The sequence below is a fragment of the Choloepus didactylus genome, chromosome 8 (genome assembly GCF_015220235.1).
Source record: "Choloepus didactylus isolate mChoDid1 chromosome 8, mChoDid1.pri, whole genome shotgun sequence".
Classification (NCBI taxonomy): Eukaryota; Metazoa; Chordata; class Mammalia; order Pilosa; family Megalonychidae; genus Choloepus; species Choloepus didactylus.
The window spans coordinates 117,382,933-117,408,859 of record NC_051314.1 but is presented as its reverse complement, the minus strand read 5'-3'; the positions used below and the strand labels follow the sequence as shown (position 1 = coordinate 117,408,859).

The window sequence follows — 25,927 nt, the reverse complement described above, 5'->3', positions numbered from 1 at the left end:
ATCTTACAGTATTTTTTTTAAACAAACACAGCATCTGATTTTTTAAAATCCCTCTCTATCTCCTCTTTACTTTACTTACTTGTCACGGAAGCCCTAAGGAAGACACCGGGATATTAGTTTTCCTCACAAAATTCTCAGAAACTAAAAAATCTAGTACCTCCTACCTAGTCATATGATTGAAATAGGCAATCCAAAAGCTTCCAGAACAGCTATCAAAGAGGAAAATATAAATCCTACCTTAATCTCATCACATTGGAAGAGATGAAGATCTGGCTTGTTCTGAGTTGGCTCTTTACACACCAGGGCAAGAATTGAATCATAGTTGCACGAATGCATCACAGATTGGCAGTGCTGGATTGTGTTTAGAGGAAAATTCTCCAGTTCATTCTATAAGTAAAGTAAAAATATAACCTGTATTATTTTTTATTCAATTTATAAAATCGATTCCACAAAGAACCCTAGGCATTATACAAATGATTTTAAAGTGTGCAAAAACATTTACAATAAATAAACACTGGAAATATGGAGAATGAGTAGGTATAATAGTGGCAGCAGACAAACTGGCTGGGCTGGGAGTTGGGTGGACAGAATAAAGGCAAAAATGGAAAAAGCAGAGGAATGTAGATATGCTTTTTATTAATGGAAGAGATATTGAATTCTGTTATTGATTTCCTCAGATTATACGGTAGAGATGATGCCTTTAAGAGCAAAAGAAGCAAACTGAGGCCTCTTCCCAAAATTATTCATCATCTTTCATGACATTCTTTTCCCTCTGGCTATGTAATCTCAGAATTTCTTTTACCAGACTGAGTACTCATCTAATCAATATATTCTTTTAGTTTCTACCTGCAGTGAATCACAAAGGTTAGGCTAAAAACAATAAATCATTTGTACATTTTTAAGTGAAGCTATGTCACATGAAAAAATTCTGTATTTGATAAGAGATATTTTAAAGTGCTTATCCTTACACTAATAGTGACTAGAGTCATGATATAATTTAATGGGAGACACTGATTTGTTTAAGCAAACAAAATACAGCAGCCCTGATAACTGGGACATAAACAAATAACTTCTATTATGTACCACACATATACATATACATTGTTACATAAATTTTATTCTAAATCCTGATTCCCTGAAAACCAGCAAAGGTCCAACAAGAAATGTAGAAGAAATGGAGAAACTTTAACCCTACTCGCACAAGAATAATATGATTATAACAGCTGTTTTCTTACCTTAGCACTCAAATGCATACTAGATGATGAGGCTCTTTTAAGAGCCCAGCACCTTACCTGCCAATGTGTGCTAAAAGAAAGATGCCTGTTCTGGGGCTGGGGAAAGGTTAATGCACAGACAATAAAAACTTCTTCACCCCAATGCACTCATTTACTGAGATATGGTTTGGACCAATGTGTAATTAACAGATGGCGTAAGAATGATGCCCTACTGGGGCTATGCATTTTTCTCTCACTTTTTCCACTTGTGGATTAAAAAAAAATGCATCTCTGCCCCCATCTCTGGTTTAAAAACTGATTTTGTATGCATATACAGCATGATATTTTTTACTCAAATCACTGACTAAAAATATTGTTTTGTCAGACTTTCACCTATTTTCCAACAATCTGACCTGACTGTGAACATAAATAATTGTGAAGCTTTCTTGAAAATAGAACAGTGTAAATTTAACAAACGTGCCTTTGATTCTAAATCAATCAGGCTCACAGCTCTGTCATCCACTTGAAGAATCATATCTTGAGTCCATACTTTGCCCTTGGCATCGAGCAATTTCAGCTTCCTTATTCCATCATCAACAGTTATCATAGCATCTTTCCGATCCAGAACAAATGTAGTCAGGTGCTTATGATTGTCAGAAAGAAAAAAATATTTTTAACATACACACACAACCTCTTAGTAGACATTTCCCAAAAGAAAGATGAGTTAACATCATTGAAGTCAGCTGGTATAGAGGGGGTGAGGGACAAAAACAAAGTACTCTAGAAATTCACAGTTACCTTATTGAGAGAATAAAGCCAAGCAGCTTTTGGTTTAATAGGGAAAATGATACTTTGACTCAAACGATATCTAAATCTGTTTAATATTGAGTCATGTTCAACAACATAACCATGTTATAAAAACAAGTTCTTAACAGCTTTTACAATATTCTCTTAAAGTTAACCTCCCCCCTCCCCCCGATTTTACTCCATTATGGTTCTTCAAATGTTGAACAATAATAGGTAATCTATATGAGAGCTTCAAAACTATAGACACTGATACCGGAGCATAGCAAGGCAACTGTAGCCTAACAACTAGCAACCTTCTCATTTGACTGAAACCACTTACTGAAAGAAAACTGTTTAAATTTAAGTAAGCATGATTGAGATAGGTATAAAACTGAAAATTAGAGCAATTTAATTATTACTTCTCTACTTAAAATACGTTCTATTATAAGCAGAGTTCACCTAGACACAGTTCCATTAAGAGCAAATACCTTAAAAAATAATGTAGCAATAACTAAAAAAGAAACCATTGCTTAAATAGATCTAGCAATGACCTTAGATAAAAGAAAAAATAAAACTGAATGACTCATGGAACCTGTCAAAGGCTTAATTTCAAGAAGATTTTATGATACAAAATAGATGCCTTTTATGACCAAAATAACACTTACCATGATAAATGAAGAATAAAGTTATTATCTTAATCTATTCTCTATGAAAACAGACCTCAGGCTAACAAGATATTTTTATACATAACATCTCGGTTTTACAAAAATCTAAAAGAAAGTGTCAGCACAACTTAAAATACATGATAGGAATGAAATAAAACATAATTCCGGTTTTACTTCCAAATTTAATGTTTCTCAAGGGTCATTTTAAATTGTGGCAAACACCAAAACACCTTACTTCAACACGGTACTGGGATACATCTGACACACTGCTGACACTGCCCCGTGCATAATTCTTCCTTTGTTCTGAAAGAGAAATTGAAAAAGTCTTTAACCCACCAATTGGCTGAAGTTCCTATGTCAGTATCATGTGGCCATCTCTAAAACTAGTCTATCTCACACATAAATACAGTAGTTGGCAAGTCACCATTGTGTAGTGTACATGAAAACACTCATTGTTCACAGTAAATCTTAAAGCCATGGGAAAGCCTAAATGATATGCAAGAAAAATTTGACCCAATATAATTTTTCAGAATTCCAAAGGTTAACAAGATCATAAATTTTGTAAGAAAAAAATGATTTTGTCTAAAGGTTGTATTAAACAGGAACCTACTATTTCACAACAAGATAAAAACTGGCTTATAGAATTCATCTATTAATGCACTGAGAAGAAAATTGAAAAATACTGTCACAGATACTGTATTATATGAGTTAGACTACGTTATTAAAATAAGCAGATGCTACAAGGATCCTTTCACAACATCCAAACTATGGAAAGTATTAGAAGAGATTTGAAACACAATTCAATCATACCGATCGCCATTAAACATTAACAATTTCACACATCTACTGAACAAACAAATTTGATACTCAGAACTGTAGATATAAGCTGTTAGAAAAAATGAGAAAGTTAAGTAGAAAGTTACTTATCAAGCTACTTAAAACTCAAAAAGAAACCTCTAATTTTCTTACATGAAATGCTGCAAAACCAAAGATAACCTTAGAATATAAAATACGTAGAGGGCATATTTAATTATTTGTTACTTTCTAATCAAACAACCTGCTGATTTTAAAATTCAGACTTGCCCTATTTCTTCTAAAGCAAAGTGCTATGATGAAAAAGAACTGTAAGTGAGAATCAGATTTTTTTTATTCTAGCTTTGGCTCTGTCACTAACAGAGTTAGTGGGAAGTCACTAACTCTCTGGGCTTCAGACTCCTTACCTGTGAAATAAAAGCATTAAGTCAAACGTAAAGAATGTTAAAGCATTAATATTCAGGCATTTTTATTAATATTTCATATTACATATAAATATATAAACTTAGCTTTCCTAACTATCATTTTCTCCCCAATTATAAACATGATTATTTCAGTTAATATGGAACTTTTAGATCTTCCTACAGGACTAGAAGTTGAAAAATTCTGCTGAATGTGAAAGTAAAGCAAGTACAAAAAAATAAAATATGTACTGATTCAGAATATTAACAGACTTTTCTTAAAACTTTGATGAATTTTTCTTTCACAATACATATGAAAGTAATTAACTGCTCATTTATATTCATTTCAAAATTTTAGATGAAAAATTCCATATGCCCTATGTTACATCACTCTGATATTCCAATATATTCTCATTTTGCTTTTGCAGCATTACAGTTACTTAATAAAAACAGGCACACTACAAAGTTCAGTATCCACTACCTTTCTTTTTTTGTTTGGATGATGACCTGAAGAAGTATGATCCATCTGGTCCTACCAAAATAACGTAATCAAAAAGAAAGATCCAGTTTCATTTCAAAGTTTCTATTCCAATATGACAGAACATAAACCTTCACTTACATGATTGTACTCCATGTATTAAAAAAAGGGAACAAACATGATTTTTCTAATTATTAGGTGAGGATTAGTTGATGTGAAAGATTAACAAGTGAATAACTGTTCTTGGGAAAACGATTATTACTCTTGAAATGCAACATATAATTCAGAGACATATCTGATAAAAGCACTTTTAGAAATAATCACAATGTCAGAGTCAGCGGCTCATCACACTCTAATCACAACTCTCCATGGCAGACTCAGAACATGTGGGTCTGATCTGGGGACAGGAGGAGAAATGGCCATGGTTGCCATGACATCCTGTTAGGATACGGGCAGGCTGAGCCTTTCAGATAAGCGATTAGCAAACACAATTGAAGATCAAAATACTGTATGTTTTGTACTTAGAGGGTGTCGTTATAAAGTAGTGTGAATTTATTCCCTAGATTTCCCAACACATTGCTCCTCACTCTCACAGAAGCATACTTTACAGAAATAGAAAAAGACTGACATCTTGATAGCATTTGTGAACAGCATGATTTTAATTGATCATTTCAGTTGCCTAGAAGATATGGTATCATTTCTAATGTTCCGAATCAAGAGTCATTTTAGTATATCCTAAGCTGCTTTCTCTCTCATGCTACGCAGTAAATAACATGTATGTGTTAAGAGGAATTACCTGTTAAAGATCCTAAATATTTATAAATGCCATAAAATGGATTTATAAGTAAAATAGTAGTCCCAGTGATCTTAGTTCAATAAATAAAGGTTAAGTTTAAAATAAGGCTCCTAAGTGGCAAGTAGAGTACATTTCTTTTTTTTCTAAGAATTATACGAACTCACAAGTACATTTGTAAATAGTAATTATGCTCCTGCATTGAAAAATCTCACCAAAAGCCTTACTACAATGTAAAAAGCCCAAAGAAAACCTCTTGATACCACTCAAGATAAGGCCTTTATATTGAAGTTTACTACTTTCTCTAATAATGGTTTTCAATCTTTGCCGCACATTAGAATGGACTTTTAACAATACTGCTTGGGTCCCACTCCCTAGAGATTCTAAAGTAACTGATCTAGGGTTCTGGACACTGGGATTTGTAAAAACCCTTTGAAGGTTCTAATGTACAGCAAAGGTTAAAATTCACTACTCTAAAATCTGAAACTCCAGTTTGTCATTTCCAGCCGAAAATTTTCTTTTCCAAATTAAGGGTGTAAATCACAGTCAAATGATATATTAAATAATAACAACAAATTTAGCAATAGAATTTTGGATTTCTAAAATTATAAGCTGCTCAACTCCCAATAAGAGTGAGTCTCAGTCTCTGTCTCCCTAAAAATCAATTAAAACCGGAACAAATAAATAGGACCCATCCTTTAGTTGCTCATAGTACCACTGTTTGTGTTTCACTAGTTTTTCTATTAGCTTTTAGTCGATGGGCCAGAATATACAAACACAAAGAGACAGAAGTTGGGTGAATTCAGTATCCAATGATGAACTTTCTTTACATAAAATTTTAGTATTACAAGTTTGATACGCTGTTGGATACATTGATATTCAACTTCCAGATCATAAATATTAAATGTAGGTGCCCTTTAACTCTTCAATTAGCACAATTACAAAGGGTATGTAGGTCTCAGTATTTACACTTGATTCCCTTTTGCCTGCTTTGGCTATTTGTGCGTAATGTAGCAACATTTGGAAGATAATATTCAGAAACTTTTTATTTTCTCTTTCTCTGAAAACAAAGTGTTGCTCAGAATGTAAGGATTTGCCGATTTAAAAGACCAAAAGTAGCATAAAAGGAGCCGCTGAATATTTCTTTCTCCAAATAAAATAATGGGCTAAGACACATTATTCTACGTTTAAAAAAACTTTCAGCCACCTTAAAGTAGAATTCCTTTCCCACTATTTTAGTGTATACTTCCCAGAGAAAAGCATCTAATGGGAATCAGTAGGGAGCACTGAGCAATCACTATGAACACACATCATCTAGGCAAATACAATTGCAGTTTGTCAAATCAGTATCTAAATCCAAGAGACCATTTTTAAAATAAACGAAGCTATTCTTTCAAAACTACATTATTTAAGAATTAACTCTGCTGGCCTGTTCAACAGATCATTAAAATGGCTTACCCCACAAGTGGAAAAAGAAGCTTTTAGATTTTCAGTTGAGTTGGGAAAATTGCCAAACTTTCAGAGTCACATTCTCCAGCACATTCTATTAAGCTGAATTTTGACTCTAACATTGCCCAACTTCCTGGCACTATCATAAGCAAGTATCATTTTCGTCTTAAGAATTTCAAGAGAACATTTTATTGTTAAAAAAAAATTTAATGTTTCCTTTAAGTAAAACACACACTGTAAATAAAGAGGATAGAGAAAAGAGAACCAGGTTTTAACTTTTGTCTGAAGTGCCAATTGAATGTGTAAGAAATTGCTTGGACTTCAATTATGAAAGTTATTCAGAAAGACTAGCTCCAAACAAAGAATAGAAAATCAGAAGAGAGGGACAGAAAGAAAGAAGATAGGTAGAAAAAGAACAATACATGGAGATGGTTACCTGTGGCATATTTCAGGAACATATTCAGGGAAGTTTACAGTAAACTCAATTATACAGAAATTGTGCAGTTTACAGGTTACTTATGCACAATTCATACTAACACTTCCCTGAGAAGAAAAAAAAAAGCCTGAAAATGCAAATATATTTTCCAACTTGTTAACATCTCAGAAACTCCAAATCCATGGCTAAAATGAGACTTGAGAGAGTGCCTACCATATTATCTATTATTTTCTGCCTCCCAACAATACAAATCTCAAGGTTACCCGAAGTGTTGGTAAAGACAATGAAGTATGACTAATCAGCAATTCTCTGAACTTCGTTTTTCTGGAGATGCGTGACTTTAAAAAAACTGATTTACTTACAAAAAATGGTCATAGTCCAAATTCAGCAGTATCTAATTTAATGGGAAGTTACTTTTCTAGGAAGTTTAGCTTTTCTGAACATAGAAGAGACCCCACACTTAAATAAGTCCACTGAGCGGCCAATACAGATATCACTGTGACTACTCCATAAAAACTTGCATGTTTTAATGCATAGACTCTTGTCAAAAAGACTCTAAACTCCCCACTCAAAAACCTATTTACTCTACTAACAAGATTTTCTACCTAAGTATCACCGCCCACAACATATCATAAGCTATGCCAGAAGCAGACATATTAACAACAGAAAAGATGACAATCTTGGGACCTGGTCACCCAGAAAAAGCAGTCCCAACTATTCAAAAGGAAAACGATTCTGAATCATTTAGCATAAAGGTAAAGAACACAGCCTCTGAGTGCATCGCAATACACAAGCTACATGCACAAGAATGACCCTCTGAGTCAGTAACAAGAGATTAAATGTACTACACCCTGAGGGAAGGGAATGTTTAAGACATTTTATACATATTTCCCCTAAAAGCAATTTTAAATTTTAGTGCTTAAAGAGGCACTTAAAAAGCCTTAAAGAGGATAGCTGGAAAAAATATAAAATTTCCAATTCTCTGATAATATAAGCCAAATGAAATATTATTGCCTTAAGGTAAGTGGAGAAGAAAGTAATATTTGTTTTCCTAATCAAATGTCATATTGTCAGGGTGCAGAGCCTCTCGTGCTGGCTTTAAGATTTCTTGTCTATTATTGAAGAAAATGACAAAACAGGGTTATGAAAACTGCAGAACACTTTAATTGTTTTCATCAAATAAATTAAAATTAATATATACACCAAAAAGCAAATGTGTTGTCATGAATTCACAATATTTTTATGGGATTTATTAAAAAATATTTCTAGTGCACTATAGGAAGTGATATCAAGAACAGAGAATTAAAAATGTATGAGGAAGATTATCCCTTGATCCTGTCAACACATCACTGTGACTGGATGTATAACAGCACTTGAAGGCAACATCAAAATATTAAACTTGAGGGCCTTCATGAATCTGAGGACCCAGGACAAAAAGTGACTTTCCTATACTCCTCCCCACTTCCAGGACAAGCTCTCTATTTCTATGTCTCATAAAAGCTTCCACAATATCAGTATCATTTCCATATTATAAATAAGGAAACTGGAGTCAACAGGTTAAATTATTTGCTCAAAATGCCAGACAGTTGATAAAAAAAAAAAAAAAAAAAACAAAAAAAAACATGATTCAGCCACATATCCCTTGGCCTCCAAAATCCATGCTGCTTCTCTGAGCGCATTACTGAAGCAATCGGGTGGCACAATGCAGTGTCAGACCTGAAAAGTGTCCTCGTGGAAAGGATGAGCTGCATGAAACCCCTAATATTGGCATGTGCTCAATGTGCCAAAAAATTAATTAATTAATTAATTAAAAAGGTGGCCATTATTGGAAAATTCATGTTCCAGTGCACTAAATAAGATCCTTACATCCCTAAGGAGTTCATGTCCTACCCATAAAGGCAGTTTAATGTTTGGAAGATTTATTCAATGAGTTTAATAAGTAAAAGGAGAAATTTTAAAGACAACTCATAAATTGGGAAGAAACAAAATGCATTACAAATCTTCCCTTTACTAACTTTCTAGTTACAAAGAGAAAGTTGAAATCATTCAGACTGCAAGGCAAGAAGCTCGTAATGTTAACTAAATACAATTAAGAAGTCAATTTGTTTATTGCCAAGGTTTGCTCAAAACACAAATATAATTTTCCATTTCATTCATTCTATAGGCATTTATTCAGAACCTGACTAGAAGGAAGGCACTGTGGGTGTGTTTGTATAGTGTGTTGGGTGAGCAGAAGTATTAGATCAAAGAGGAATGAAACACTATTTGTAACCTCAAGGAAATTAAAACCATTTTATTTCTAAACCCAATAGATTGCTAAGTCTTGTTTTCTCCTCAGAAATGTCTCTAGAATATGCCCCTTTCTATACCTTTTTTTACATCTTGTTTTACTTATACGCTGGTCATTCTTATCACACTGCGCAAAGTTAACTGTATTTTCTTATAAGCAAAATTTCCTAAACTGTGTAACTTTGACAGAGCACCTAATTTTATAAAGGGGCTTCACTAGAAGGAAATACCTGAAACTGCTGAACTGCTGCCTTGATTCTTGAAGATGACTGTATAACTATATATCTTTTACCGTGTGACTGTGTAATTGAGAAAACCTTGCGACCGACACTCCCTTTACAGACAGGTGAGTAAGAAAATAAAGACAAAAAAATGAATAAATAATAGGGAGGGATAAGGGATATGGGATGTTTTGTATGCTCTTTTTAATTTTTATTTTTATTCTTTTTTTTTGGAGTAATGAAAATGTTCAAAAATTGACTGCAGTGATAAATGCACACCTGCATGATGATACCGTGAACCACTAATTGTACACTTTGGGTGATTATCTGGTATGTGAATATATCTCAATAAAATTGCATTACAAAGGGAGGAGTGTGGCTTTAGCTTGCTTCAGATGCAAAAATCAGGGAAATCAAAATGCACTACTTGAAATCTAAAGATTTCCAATCCTTGGATGTACAATTTTATGAAGTTGCTCCCAACAAAATAATCATTAAAACTGACAGGTGAGTCCTTATTCTTTTCTTAGCTCTGTTAAAATAGGCTTCTAAATCTGCAGTGCTTGTGAGAGGATTAATACTCTTTCCTCTTAGAATCCTTAGTGCTCTTATTTAGATTTCTAATTCACATTTTCATTCTCTTCAAATCTGTTACCAGTCATACAATACAGATTTGACCTTATTACTCCCCTGATTAAAACACATTAATAATGCCTATTGCCTGTAAACAATGTCCATATTCCTTGGTATGATTCTTCCTATATGTAAGCCCATGTTTACTTTGTCAATCTTATTTCCCAATGTACTACTTGCACCCTCCAGTTAACATCAAACTGCTTGCAGCTCTTTAATTCATTACATTCATTCTGCAACCATTTACTGAGCACAAATAATATATATGGCATTGTGCTGGGTGCCTGGGGAATATTAAGTGAACAAGACAAATATGGTTTATAGAGAGCTTATAGTCTAGCTAAAAGGCTTCATATAGCTATTGAATATATGCAGTGACCTCCTTCCTCCTAACAGCCTGGAGAACACCTCATCTCCTCTGTGAAATCCCTCCTGATCATCCCTCCAGCTCAGGTGAATTATCCCTTCAACCCCATCATACCCTATGAACACTGCCATGCAAACACAGGCTTTATCACAGCAATGCATTTACTAGTCTACCTCACCATAATGACCATCACTTATTAAGTAATGATCATCACTTATTAATCTTTGAAATGAATGAAAAGACATGGAAATAGAAACTATAAAGATTATGGTCTAGCACACAGAGTATCTAATAAGTATCTATCTAGAAATAGGCTGAAGGAATAATTGTCTTCATTCTTACAAAAACAAGTTTTCCTTTTCAGTTACTTCAAGTCATTTTCTAGACTGCAAGTTCCTTAAAGTCAGAGACTAATATTATTATCAGGTCAGGTCTGAGCACATATTAATCACAAAATAAATATTTGTTGATTACATTCTTTAAACCCACAAGTCACAACTACTAGGCCATAGTAAGCGTGTCCTAACATAGTACTCAAGAAAATTGAAAACAACAGGTGAAGCAGATTGACAACATAAGAAGATTTATATATTTATGATGTTAAATCCATTTTATAAATCTATGATTTTCAGTCATAAAGTCTATTCACTAAGTACAAGGCAGAAAAAGAATTACAAAATCTTACAATTGTTCATGCTTACCATAGCCAAGAAGTTGTGGATCTAGGAAATGTAAAAACAGTTCCACAATTTAAGAATATGCTGTTTGTTCCTATAACAGTCATAATAACAACAATAATAGCAAATATATGCAGTGTTTTATGCTTGCCAGAAATACCATTCTAAGTATTTCACATGTATTAACTTATTAAATTCTCATATTAACCCTATGAGATATCTTTACTTTACAGTTAAGTGAGGTACAGACAAGTGAAATATTTTGCCCAAGATCATTCAGCTAGTAAGTAGTGGAACTGGACTTGAACCAAAGAGGCCTTTTCCAGAGAGTTTCCTCTTACTCACAATATTATTCTGAATCTTATTATTATGAAATAATAAGAGTTCATGCAGACCCTGTAAAAACAAGAGCTTTATGTGTTGTATTTTGGAAAACCTCAACTTCTTTTTAGTAGTCACTTATACTTCATATTTGAAGCTTGAAAACTATTACGCGTACATGAGACAATCTAGAGAGGGCATTGGAAACTAGAGAAGAATTGAGGAAAAAGCTTACTTATTTTGCAGTGGAGAAAATAAATTATATAAAGGCTGTTAGTCATACTGCAACACTCCCCCAAAAGTTCAAGAGCAGTAAGAAAAAAAGTTATTTAAACTATCAGCCCACAATCAACCAGGTCAGTTATGAAGGTCAACAAACATATCACGAATATGTTTTGGAAAAATCCACCTAAGGCATTGGTGCGATGAAAAAGACTCCTTAGAAATCACTGTAATAAATTTACTCTGTAGTTCTAAATTATATGGCAGCAAGGAAAGGTCATAGCTTTGGGAGATTTTTGTAAAAACTCTTCTTTAAAAATCCTTATTTATCTATAATCACTTCATTCCAAAGAATATTACTTCGAAAATAATTTTCTAAAAGTGGGCTAAAAACAGACTTACGGGAACAACTAGCAAGAACCAGCAGAAACGACTTTCTCAAAGCTCCAGAAAACAGTTAAAGGACTGCAGTAACAGGGTGAGTGACGAATCAAGACAAAGGCTACTTAAAAGCAGTAGGTTCTCATGGTGTCCTGGCTGGTTCCTCCTCTAACCCTCACCCCAGCTTGGTGCAGAACGGTTCCAAGCTCCCAGTGCAGATCTCTGGACCTGGTTCCTGAGGGAACAGAGTAAACTTTGTTCCTGAGGGAACAGAGTAAACATAGCGGGAGCATGCTTGTCTGACCCAATCGATCTGACGGGGGCCTGAGAGGCTCACTGTCTCAGCGTGTGGAAGGCAGCTCATGGAACTCTCCCATGGAAGGGAACACTATAGGAAAACAGTCAGGTTGTGCTGCCTAGGGCAAGCGACTGCAAGCTGTAAAGGACATACAGTGCAGTGCTCCGGGCCATGAGGGACAATTGGAACTGTGTGAATGGGGGACTTCCTAGGGCCACAAGTGCATGCCAAGACAAGACACATGCCCAAGTAAAGAGATATTCCCAGAAAGGACCAGGGAGGCCCTTATGCTTGACCTTGAGCTATTCTCTAAAGTCATTATATGGATAAGCCCTAAAGGAGGGTAACTCACACAGGTCAGTCTTCAAGGACTGGGAAAGGCATTTACTTCTTCTCCTCCTTCTTCTTTTTTTAATTGTTAGCTCCTGGCATTTAAGGGAAGCTCTGTTTTAACATTAGCTGGATACAAGATTAAGGAACAGATACCTCAGAGTCTAAATTCCAGTGATGGCACATTAAAATATAAAAATATCCAGGTTTCAACAAAAGGTTACAAAACATACAAAGAAACAGGAAGTGATGGCCCAGGAAAAGGAGAAGTTTAAGCATTAGAAATAAGGAGGAACAGACCTGGGAAATTCCAGACAAAAACTTTTTTGAAATGGTCCTAAATATGCTCAGAGAGCTAAAGGAAAACTCAGATAAGGAACTAAAGGATTTCAGGAAAATGACAGAAGAACACAAAGAGAATATATCAAAAGAGAGATGGAAATTATGAAAAGGAACCAAAGTTGTAACAGAAATAAAAGAGTAACAAAAAATAAGGGTCTAACAGCAGATTGGAGCTGGCAGAAGAAAGAATCAATGAACTTGAAAATAAGACAATTGAAACCAACCAGTCTGAGGAGTGGAAAGAAGACAGAATGAAAAAAGTAAACAGTGTCTAAGGAACCTGGTAGGACCCCATCAAGCATACCAATATACATATTGTAGGAGTCCTAGAAGGAAAGACAGAAAGGGGTAGAGAGAATATTCAAAGAAATAATGGCTGCAATCTTTCCTAACTGAATGAAAGACATGAGTATACACACACATGATGCTCAATAAACTTCAAACAGGATAATCTCAAATAGACGCATGTCATGGCATATTATAATCAAACTGTCAAATGCTAAAGGTTTAGAGAGAATTTGGAAAGCTGCAAGAGAGAAGCAATGTGTCACATACAAGGGAGTCTCAATAAGATTAAGTGCCAATATCTCAGGGAAACCATGGGAGCAAAAAGGCAGTGGAATAACATATTTAAAGTGCTGATAGCAAAAAATTGCCAACTGAGAACTCTATATCCAACAAAAGTATCTTTCAAAAATGAGGAAGAAATAAAGACATTCCCAGATAAACAAAAGCTGAGGGAGTCTGTCACCTCTAAACCAGCCCTACAAGAGATGCTAAAGAGAGTTCTGCAGGATGAAAGAAAAGAACAGAAAATAGATTGGAGCCACATGAAAAATTAAAGATCTCCAGTGGTGAGGATAACAACATGGGTAAATATACATATCCATACCTTGTATTTTTAGTTTGTATCTCTACTTTTTACTTTTTATAGGATCTAAAAGGCAAATGCATAAAATGTAATGATAAATCAGTGGTTTTGAACTCAGAATGTATATAAACATGTAATTTGTTACAAGAACTACATAAAGGCTTGGGGCTGAGAGGAACAGGAATATAGTTTGGGTATACCACTGAAATTAAGTTGGTATCAAAACAAGCACGACAGTTATAAATTTAGGATGTTAAATTTAAGCCCTATGGTAAGTACAAAGAAAATATTAGAGAATATGCATGCTCATAGAGACAGAAATTAGAGCACAGGTTGCCAGAGGTGGGATGGGGAGTTAATATATAATGGGTATAGGGTATCTGCTTGAGGATATGGGAAAATTTTAGTAATGGAAATGGGTGAGGGTACTGCAATATTGTGAAAGTGATTAATCACATTGAATGGTATGCTTGGGAGTGGTTGAGATGGGAAAATTTACGTTGATAATATGCTCCCACAAGAAGAAGAAGAAAGAAAAGGAGAAGAAGATGAGGGGGAAGAGGAGGAGGAAGGAAAAGAAGAAAAGTAGAAAGAGCAACTTAAAGAGACAATGACAATTAAATGCAATACCTGATCCTGGATGGGAATCAGCAAGGGAAAAAAGACTCAAACAGACATTATTGGAACATATGAAAAAATTGGAATATAAATTGTTAGTTTTATATCAATGTTAAACTTCTTGAACTTGATAACTGCCCTGAAAGTGGTTACATAAGTGAATATCCTTGTTCTTAGGAAATATACATGGCAGTACTAAGTGTTCAAACAGGATATATGTAACCTACACTCAAGTGTTCAGAGAATGGACTGATAAATAGACAAACAAAAGGAAAGACAGATAGATAGATGTATTGATAGACAGCATGATATAGCAAATGTGGCAAAATATTAAAATTGGTATATCTGGGCATCTAAGGGGGTAGGGAAATGTAGGGGTTCTCGGTATGGGGTTTATATTATTTTGTAGCTGTCCTGTAAGTTTGAAAGTATTTAAAAATAAAAAGTTAAAATAAAATGTACAACGACAACAACAAAACAAAGAGAATTATACCCCAACAAATACACATACCATAAAGGGCCTTTGCACTTGTTTTTGAACTATGTTCTCTGTCCATCTGGGAATAGGTGGGTGATCCGTAGCCACTGTAATAGAAAAAAATAAAAAAAAAAAAAGGCCATTGTGCTAGATTAAAGTCCAAAGTAAGCAATAAAGATTCAAAACTATAAAATTCCAATGCACCATAATCGTGTGTTTCAATAAAATGCATTAGGTTTATACTAATGGGTTTGCCAAAATGAGTCATATCCCACTCCGGTGAGTGGTCAGAGAAATAGAATGTAAACCAAACTACCCAAGTGAGGGTTGAGGTTCATGCAAGCCACAGTTCCCTTTCAAATACCAAGTTAGAACTACTGCCCAAAGGATTCACCATCATTGAAACTATCTTAAAAGAGTTAATTTTGCCAAATTGAATAGAGTTTTGAGCAGCAATCAAATTATAACAAACTCTCAGTATTCAAGCTACAACAGAACAGGCAATATTTTCAGACACTTAAAAATAGCCAACCTAAAAACACTTTATCATTAATTTGATCTGCTTTATCCCATAACGAGCTTCTTGTTACTAAAATGTTATATGATGTAAATATTGATTTGTTTGAATTCTATTAATTTATTCAGCAAATATTTTTAAGCTCTAGAACCTAGAAAAATGGGGGGGGGTATAGAAGGGACAAAAATGGTGAATAAGATACGTGAGTAAAACAGTTACAATAGAATGTGATATCCAGGTTAAACTAATAGATACAACATGCAGTATCAAAGAAGGATTAATCTTTTATCAGACTGTCCAAGAAGACTTTATTGCCAAGTTGATATTTAAGCAGAATCTAAAAAAATGAAAAAACTCAACAGACACACAGAGAATTAAGCGAAGAAAGGCATGTGGAACTGGCACAGGTTCAAAAAATAGCATAGGGTCTGAGAGAAAACGCATCCAATGTGATGTGCGCAGAACAGATAGATAGCTGGAAAAGTAGGCTGAAGACAGATAAAGAAAGGCTTTGTAGGTTTTGTGCAAGAATTTAATTCTTATCGTCTAGATTAAGTAAATATTTTTCTACAAGGAAGTGATATGATCTGAAATTTTTTTAAAGAAGATAATCCAGCAACTGATGGCAAGGTGACCAGATAGGAAGGTGCTACAAAAATTCAGGTAGGAAATAAAGCCCACAAAACAAGAAATTGATGTAAATTAATGATTAAATGGATATTTGTTGTAAGAAAAAGGAAAGAATTGAGGATGTGGCCAAGCTTTCTGGCTTGAGTAACTGATGGATGAGATTTAAGATGACACCTTACATTCTTCCCTGTTGTCTAAAAGAGATTTCAGATAACCTCTGTAAAGGGAAAAGACAAAGCATAACTCTTCATAATGTGAACAATCTGATTCTTAAAATGGTGGGTGACAAAGGCCAATAACAAATAACATTAACCAAAATACATAAGAAGATAGCCACTTGAATCAGGGTTGTGATTTCAAGTTTTACCCAGAGTCTTAGGGATTGTTTTGTTTGTTTGCCTGTTATTATTTTGTTTTACACAGTGGTAAATATCTAGTAAATATCTAGTTTGGACTAGGTGATATATAAACCTCCTAATATGCTAATATTCTATGACTAACAATAACGGAATGCTACAAGAAACTGAAAATTCTGAAGTAGAGCATATACACAACCATGGAGAGCAATAATATGTAAAATACTAGAATGAAATGTCTTCTTACTATGAGATCATGATCACTGGGGTTGATATTTACTTAACCATCTTATTCTTAAACTCACAGTAAATTTTTAATGATAACATAAGTTAGTGTTACAAATAAATTATATATTACTGAGTAATGAATGACATAATGAAATGAAACTAAATTTTTTATTAAACATATAATTAAAACTACCATATCCAGTCCCCCAAAATCAAATCAATTATAAACGTTTCGACTTACTTCATTTGAGATGGGTACATTCCAAAACCACTGGGATGATTAGAAATATGACCATTCATCGTGGCTTTGACTCTTAGGTCCTGGAAGAAGAGAAAGGCCATAGATTGAAGGTAATAAAAGAGTCATGACACTTCAATCTCAAAAAGAGTTGTCCAATCAACAAATATATGTTGATATGCACTAGTAATACGAGAATAAATAAAGATTTCCATTTTCAAAGGTCTCAGGCTCTGGACATACAAACAGACTGAATTGGCAGTTAACGTTAATATACTACAATTGTAAGCAGATTTAGGTGAATAAAAGAAACATCTAAAATATACCTCTGAATCCTATAAGTATACAGGCATAATTCTACACTCTGCCCAAATTCAGTCAATTGTCAGCTTTAAGAAATGTTAATGTTTATTGTTTCAAAATAATATATTTTGAAATTTTTTTAAATTGAGAAATACAGAAAAGTATAAAATTCAGAACAGTATAAAGGACAAAAACATCACTCAGAGTCCTTTCATTTAAAGAAAACCATTCAACAGTCCTGTCAATTTCCTTCTGTCTTTTTTTCTGCATGTAGTTTTCTCTCCTTCTTTCCTTCAAAGCCCATTTGTCAACATCCTGTACACTCTTGGATACATCTTTTTTCAAGAAAGTGTTCATTTATACATTCCTTTCACTTTTCATAAGAAAATAATTTTAAAAATTAATACTAGATATTTAACTTCACAAACCATGTTGTAGTCTATTTCATAAATTGAACGAATTTCCTTCAAATAAGACGAATGAGTAAGAGGAGGTAAAACCCCTTATTGCCAAATTCAATGGCTTTTTCTTTCTTCCTTCTTGACAACATTGCTACATTTGATTTATTTTATTTCCTGTGGGTATTCGATCCTCCCTGGTTCTGTGACACTAAACTTTCTGGATCTTGTCTTATTTTTCTGACTTTTGTCTTTTCATTTATATTATGTTATTATGCCCTCTTAATAACTGAGAGGTCAGCAGGACATATGCCAGTTTTATTACAGAGACAAGGGGAAAGGAGGCAGAAGCATTTATAACTGCTGAGTGACTGTTTTATGACAAGTACTATGACAGATACGGGGACCACCAAGGTGAACAAAACAGACATGGTCCCAGCGACAAGGTCCATAGACCAGTCAGAAAAATAGAAACTTAAAAATAAATATGGAATTATAAACTGTGGTTACCAGTATTACAAAAGGAAAATTCAGGGTGACATGGGAACATACAAAGCGGGAACCTAATTCAGATTAGGAGGGCAGAGAAGGCCTACATAAGGAAAGGACATTTGAGACCTGGTAACTTCCATTTTTTTCTCATTCTTCAGATCTGAGTTCAATTGCCGTGTCCTCAGGGAAGCTTTTACTGACATCCCTTGAACAGGTAAAATCTCACTATCAGATACTCTCAGCACTATAAACTCTTTCACAAACTACTTAACACGGTTATAATTTTTCATTTTTTTTTAATTAATTTCTGACTCTTCACTAGACTGTAAGTTCCTTAAAGGAAGGCACTTTTGGTTGATGTCTGCTGTACTTCAAGCAACAAGCATAGGACCAGGGATAAAATGGGTGGTCATTAAATATTTACCCAAAGGAAAGTAAGAAGGAAGAGAAGTCAACGTCCCACTCTTCTAAGAATTTATTGTATTCTTAAGGAGGCCAAGTTAATTCATATGAAACAAATAGTAAATAATTAAGTCCCAATGTATGTGGTTCTAGTTTTAATCCACTAGAGGTTCAGAGATGGGAAAAGTCATGCAGACTGCCAGAACTTTTTGGAAGGGCTGGGACTTGAGCTAGGTTTTACAGCATGGTTAGGATTTATAAAGGTCCTCAGAATACTCAAGTGTATTTCAAGCTTTCCTGACAGTCTTGTCCATATTTATCCACTGTGTAGAAGTATATTTCTAAGTAAGGGGCAAAGAAATACTGACCTCTACACTAGATAAGTACTGAACTTATAAAATTGCATTATGTTATTACATTGCTGTATTCTGGATTTTGATGTTTGCTTCTTTCTGCAATTTATACTTAGATACAATCAGTGGTGTGCTGTTAAACCAACTGGCTGGGGGGAAAAAGTCCCTGATTTGCAGTGTTTACCAACTTCTAAGGCATAAATATCCCCACCATGACCAATTTCAAGTTATCAGTGGCTTAACAAGCAGCTTAACTATATTCATAAATATTTCACTATTGGCTCTTACAAGCCTAAAGGATGAAGACAGAGAACACCACTGCTATAATTCTAGAATTTTGGATAAAATAAAGGTCTGGAATAGCATTGTGGATCTAGAGCTAATAGGACACAGATATTCACAGTTAGGAGCCTGGAACTCCAACACTATTATTTCTGGCACTAACTGGCCTAAGGCAGGTAACTTAAGCATCTCTCTATTTTCTCATATGTAAAATAGAGATAATTCCCAGTCTTCTTAGCTCACAGAGCTAGTGTAAAGATCAAATGGGATTTTAGTTTCTTCCAAAGATTTTTTTTTCTTTAAAAGGTGTTTCTTCAAAACAAGCTGGTTCCTTCAGTACATAAATTAAACCCTTAGGCTTTGTGCTGATTTTGATCTAGTTTGCAATTTAAAACCACAGAAGCTGGTTTATACACAACATATTTACAATTTAAAAGAGCCATTGACTTTTACTGAAAACCTAGGTGTTTTTTATTTTTGTTATTAACTGTTAAAGCAACTTAAAACTCTAGGGAGAAAAAGTTTTTCTATATCATCTTAAGTTTAAAGACAACTTCAGCTAATTTTACTAAATTAACTATTTAATTTTACTAAAATCATAAGCTATAATTGTTACCCTTATGAAAACACTTTTTATAAGTCACAGTGACTCTAATTTTCTTCTTATTTTCCACAGAAAACAATACTCTGGCAATTGTAAGGGTAAAAATGATAAATTTATGATCTCACGTAAGCACATCAAAAATATTAAACTCTGCAATTTCTCAGGACACCAAATAGATATATGAAAATCACTGTAAGAAGAAATAAATCATTGTATAATGAAGCTAAACCAGGAAGTTAAATTTGTATTAGAAAATTTTGAGTCCCAAATATAAATAAATAAATAAAATTTTAGATTCCCTTTACTCCTCTTTGCATCTGATATCAATTTTCAAATTAATGATTGAGTATGTAGTCATGACTCAATGTTCAAATACCAACTACACAGTTCAGCTACCACACAAATAGTTGCTCTATGCGAGTTAAGCTGTTCTTGAAATGACTTGTCATAGACTTTTTTGTTTATTGGAGTATTTTTTTTTTTTGCATGTTTTTGTTTATTTGGGTTTGACAAAGTATCTTGAAGTATCTATACCTCAATTTCAGTTTAATTTAGTTTATGCCTCTTAGTCTAAATTATAACCAAGAACGCCTAACACAGAGAAGAGCCACGTATTCCCTGCTGGTAGTTACTATTCCGAATATTTCCCTCCAATTCTGATCTACTCCCTAAATTGCTATGATAACATCATTAGCAACATATATTGCTTGGATACACAGGAAATTACTAATATCTTAATTCATAATTGCTGATGCTGTATCGACTTGGGAAAATATGCTAATTTTAAAAAGAATAACTACTGTTTATTGACCATTTACCCTAAGTATTATGCTAAATGTTTCCTATTCAATATCTTAATCTTTGCATCAATTTTTTGATGAAGGTACTATTTTTCATTGTCATTTTACAGATGAAGAAATTTAGAGAAAGAGACTAAGTACCATTTGTGTGGTATTGTGACTCTTCTAAAATTATGTAGTGCCATGAATGACTGAACAGTAATGTCTTCTCTGTTTCCATTATCGGATATAATCAGAGGTGGAGGAGAACACAAAGGGGAAAGAAAAAGAAAATGTTTAATGAGTCCCTCATAGGACATTTTATAAATCTCACATTTCCTCCTTAGAACAACCTTATGAGGTAGGTATTACCTCTATTTTATAGGTGAGACCACAGCCTCAAAGCAGCTAAGTCATTTGCCTACATAGTAAAACAAAAACTTAGAATCCCCACTAAAACTCGGACCTTGCTGACATGTCCCACTTTTTTTCCAAGTAGTTACACTGTTAATTTCACCATTCTATAGTCTCCAAGTTTTCAGTTCTTGTCAATTCTGATTGGCTCAATGATATCATTTATTCTAGTTACAATTTTTCCTAAAAAAATTACTAAAATAAACAAGTATTTGGAAAGAAAGGGGGTTCACTTTATGGATAAGAGATAGTACAATGACAATAGTGTTGCTTTTTGTGAAATGGCTTTATTGCTTCACAATACTTACCATTCACTGCAGAATGTGAAAAAAAAAAAAAGGGTCATCAGGTCTAGAAACATAATAATATTTTATGTTATTTTTATTTATTGTTAAATTACTTTTAACAATAGTATTGAAAGTACATTAGTTAAGCTGACTCTAACTAGGAGTAATATCAATTTTTTCACTGGATAAATAGCTAAATACTTATTTGTGCTCCTTTCTTAGGTTAATTTTTATCACATCTGAGCTATTTTCTAAATATGAGAGTCAGTCTTTTGAGTGTTTCATCCTCAGGTAAATAGCATATGATACTCCTAAGTTCACACAGATCACTGGCATTTCTTCAATTATAATGAAATACATATTAAGGGGGGAGGAAGGAAGGATGCTGCAAGCTTGCAATAAAAATACATATATGGAGGAGAGGGAACAAAATTTGGAAAGTAAATTGTCTCAACGCCTATTACCAGGCCCTTCTACCTGGCTAAACTACACTGTAGGTTTGGGTGTTAGAAGTGGTGTTTGGATCAGATCTTGAGCTATTTCTCAGCCAGGTTTCCATTAAACTTCACAAGTGATAAAAGGAATTTTAACTGAAGTCTCCATATATTTATTTATTTATGAGTTTCTTTTTTAACATACACCTTGCCTATACAGGCTTGAATAAAACCTATTACTCAAAGTTCTATCTCCCTAATTGTTCTGTGTCCATGGTTATAAGGCTATAGTATAGCCTTATATCAGATAGCTTTATATCATGACTGCTCTATTCAATTGATTTTTAAAGGCATGTGCACATTATCATGGAAGTTTTTTATTCAAAAGCACCTCATAACATAACTGACCAGCTAGAGTGGTGTAAAATGCCATTTCCTCCATCACAAAGTTAGGGTCTAAGTTAAAACTCCAGCTAAATCCTGTGGATTTTTAATTTTTTTTAAATAAACTTATAATTTCTGAATAGTTTTAGATTTACAGAAAAGTTGTCAAGATAGTACAGAGGGCTCCTGTATATCCCACATCTCATTTCCCTATTTTTAGTATCTTTAGTATGTATCAACACACAATTATTAACAAAGTCCACACTTTATTCGGAGTTCCTTTGTTTTTAGGTAATGCCTTTTTTCTTTTCCAGGTTTCCATCCAGGATACCACATTGCATTTAGTCTTCATATACCCTAAGGCTTCTCTAGACTATGACAGTTTCTCAGATTCACTTTGTCTTTGATGACCTTGACAGTTCTGAATAATACAGGTCAGGTATTTTGTGGGATGTTCCTCAGTTTGGGTTTGTCTGATGTCTTCCACAGATTAGACTGGAGAGATGAATTTTGGGGAGAAAGGCCACAGAAGTCATTTACCAGTCTCATCATTTCTTATTAAGAGTACATGCTATTAGCATGAGTAATCACTGCTGATGCTAGCCTTGATCATCTGACTGAGGTAATCTTTGCCAGATTTTTCCATGATAAAGTTACTCATCCTCCACCCCTATAATATACTCTTAGAAGAAAGCAGTGAGGGTGGAGAATTACGCTCCACCTCCTAGAGGGAGAAGTGAGTACCTGCTTAAACTATTTGGAATTCTTCTATATGGGAGATATGTCTATTCTCCCATTTGTGTGTGTGTGTGTGTGTGTGTGTGTGTGTGTGTGTCTTGTTTTGTTTTGTTTTGTTTCTGAATTGAAAAGATGGAAAAGAAAAGAAGGGTTCAGATCTGTCAAATAGAAACTCTCAATTTATCCAGCCCTGGAAAACTTATTTCAAGTGGTTCAGATAAGACCTGAGCTATGTTTCCGTTCTGTGCTGGGTATAGAACAGTACTAAAAAAGCGGAAATGTGAAATTAGGGCATGAGAACGGTCCCAGTCCTTAACAAAGAACCTTGGCTAACACCATCCAAAGATGATCAGAATTTTAAAAAGTGAACATTATCTAAGAAATGCAAATCTTCCCAGAAGCAAAAATCTGTTGAGGATGGATTCTCAGAAGTGTAGAAAAATATTCACTGAGGGCATTTTTTCCCAGGATAAGAATAAAACCAGAACTTTGTCTGCCAACTCAGTTCTCAATTGAAGACATTTTAGGGAAAAATATTTTGGGATAATTACTAGAAAAATCCATCCCACATTTTCCACCCTACTCCCCCACTTCGGTAACCTTTTCAAATTTCTACTGTGTTGTTAATCAGCCCTGAGATTAGTATTCACTGAAATTCTGTGAACCTGAGGGTAAAGGTTCCTAAACTCAAGTTTGCGTCATTGAGTAGTGTAAAGCAACAACCACTGAGAAAATCAGGAACTCATATGATACATTTTTACTGGAAATATCCTTTCTCCTGTTTAAGGCTGTAGTGCCACATGCTAAATTAGTACAGTTTATCATATTTTACAAGGGCAAACAGAAAAGAGGTACACAAGGCCTGATGTAATCCACCTAGGTGGGAAGTCATAAAAACATGCTCTAAAACCATCTTTAATAAGATTGAAACTCACGAATTCAAATTTCATTCTGATGCGTGTACTCAGTAGCCTCTAAAAATAGTAAATCATAAAACTTTATTGGTACAGTGAGAAGATATCTAGCCTGCTGATGAGATATAACATTTTAATTTTTAACCACCCTGTTACCACATGATTGCCTCCTTCTGCATTACCTAGAGCAAAGGACATTAACCTGTAAACAAAACAATGCAGGTGATTTTTTTCTGCACTGTCACTACAGCTATTTAAAGGATCAATGTTTTACAAACTGCACAACATATTTTTATAAATCACTACAACTTACAAACTGGGAAGTATCTCATTTAAGCAACTATTGTACTGAATTCATTCTACTTTCCTAAATCATAAATATGTCTCCTTATAGGTAAAATTTTTAATGTTAAGATACACAGGACATTTTTTAAGTAATGGAATTCTGTTTAAATAAACATTAAATACAACTTTCTACTGTATTATAACACTCATTCAGACACAACCCAAAACTTCTGCTATTTTATTAAAAGATGCTACTTCTCATTTCAACCTTACCTCTTACTGACTGCCACAACTCAAACACTGATTATTTCAATGAGAGGACACAGAAGCATGATTTCTTAAAAAGGATTCTTCTTTTTTTTTTTCAATTTTTCTGTATTCATTGTTTCAATTTGTCCAAATGACAGCATAATGGCTGTATGTCCTCCATCTCCACATTTGTTATAATAGTATACTTTGTGTATTGCATTACATATCAGAGCATATCAAGTTCAAGTCTGTGCAGCTAAGGTAAAACTCCCAAGTCAATTACTAGATACTCCTAATTCCTATTACTCTATGCCTCTTAACATTTTGTTAATAAAAATAATGCACTCTTTCAAAATACTATTTTATTTTTCATTTTTCTTCAAAAATAGAGGCAGTCCTCATATGCCATTAGAAAGTGATGAAATAAAGACTGGCAAAACAAAACAAAAAATAAAATCAATTCCAGTAATTGTCTATACTTGATTGAATACAAAATAATCCTGATTGCCAGTAGATAAGTGTACTGAAAAAACAAATCTCTGGCACCTCATCCAACTCACAGAAGACACTGGACTAACAAAAAATTCCTCGTAAAAATTCCTATCTTATGAAGAAATTTTAGATAGAGAAGAAAGAAAGGCATATTTAGAAAAATAGGACATGACAGGCAATGTAATGATAGCAAAGAATAAAATTCAATGGAAACTAGATTGGGGATGGATCTAGAGAACAAAATCTCCTTTCTTGCATGACTGAAGCAAAGAAAGCAAGATAAACATTTTTAGAAATGCATAGAGTAGTGGCAGAGAGAGATGTCAAAAGAATCATTTACAGTACCACGTGGCAGGTAGAAAAGCAGAATGCAAGGTGGCACCTCAGCCTGGAAGAGTGAGGGGAGCTCAGTTCGCAGAAGCCTTCCTTAGGCTGTGATGCATGAGCCGGGTAAGCCAAAACCAGAAAAGAGAACAGCAAAGGAAAAAGACTGTTTGATACATTTATGGAACCGGCAGCAGTTTGGAGTTACTGACGAATAACTCAAGAGGTTGAAGTAATGAGGGTGAGGCTGGAGATGAAGTGAGAATCCACATAACAGAGAGTCAAATTACAGTTAAATCACATTTTTGCTAGAACAAAACTCAGTGTTTATGTGGATAAATGTATGGTGTGTGAATATAACTCTATAAAATTGTAGGAATATATATATATATATAGGAGTAAAAGTATTGGAGAAAACATGGTGAGAGGGATGTACCTATCTACTGTTGATGAGCAGGTAGAATGGTGTAGCCTTTCTAAAGGTCAGTGTGGTTGTTCCACAAAAAGTTAAGTATGTGGGGACCAAAAGGTCCTGCAACCTCATTTTGGGGTATGTCATTTGAAGATCTGAGAGGAGAGACATGAATGGACATTTGCAAACTGGTGTTCATGGAGGCAGTAATCATGATTTGCAAAGGGTGCAGATGACCTAAGGGTAGTACATTGACTAAAGAATGGAATGATGTACTGTGGTGTATGCATACAGTGGAACATTGAGCAACTACAAGAAGGAGTGAAGCT

The 25,927-nt window shown here is 34.2% G+C and overlaps 1 protein-coding gene across 3 annotated transcripts in view; it reads right to left on the bottom strand.

Annotated features, from left to right (window-relative positions):
* EPS8 (epidermal growth factor receptor pathway substrate 8) overlaps positions 1-25,927 on the bottom strand; it is a 183,275-nt gene that overhangs the window by 47,519 nt on the left and 109,829 nt on the right. For 2 of the 3 annotated variants that reach the window (XM_037845336.1, XM_037845335.1), the window contains 6 exons: positions 17,056-17,135; positions 15,117-15,190; positions 4,361-4,411; positions 2,901-2,968; positions 1,696-1,857; positions 238-387 (listed from right to left, as the gene is read on the bottom strand). In XM_037845336.1, the coding sequence (XP_037701264.1) occupies positions 238-387; positions 1,696-1,857; positions 2,901-2,968; positions 4,361-4,411; positions 15,117-15,190; positions 17,056-17,114 (564 nt within the window). In that variant the 5' untranslated portion in view covers positions 17,115-17,135. Of the gene's footprint in view, positions 1-237; positions 388-1,695; positions 1,858-2,900; positions 2,969-4,360; positions 4,412-15,116; positions 15,191-17,055; positions 17,136-25,927 lie in introns of those variants that run through there. The other variant, XM_037845338.1, reaches the window with a different exon arrangement.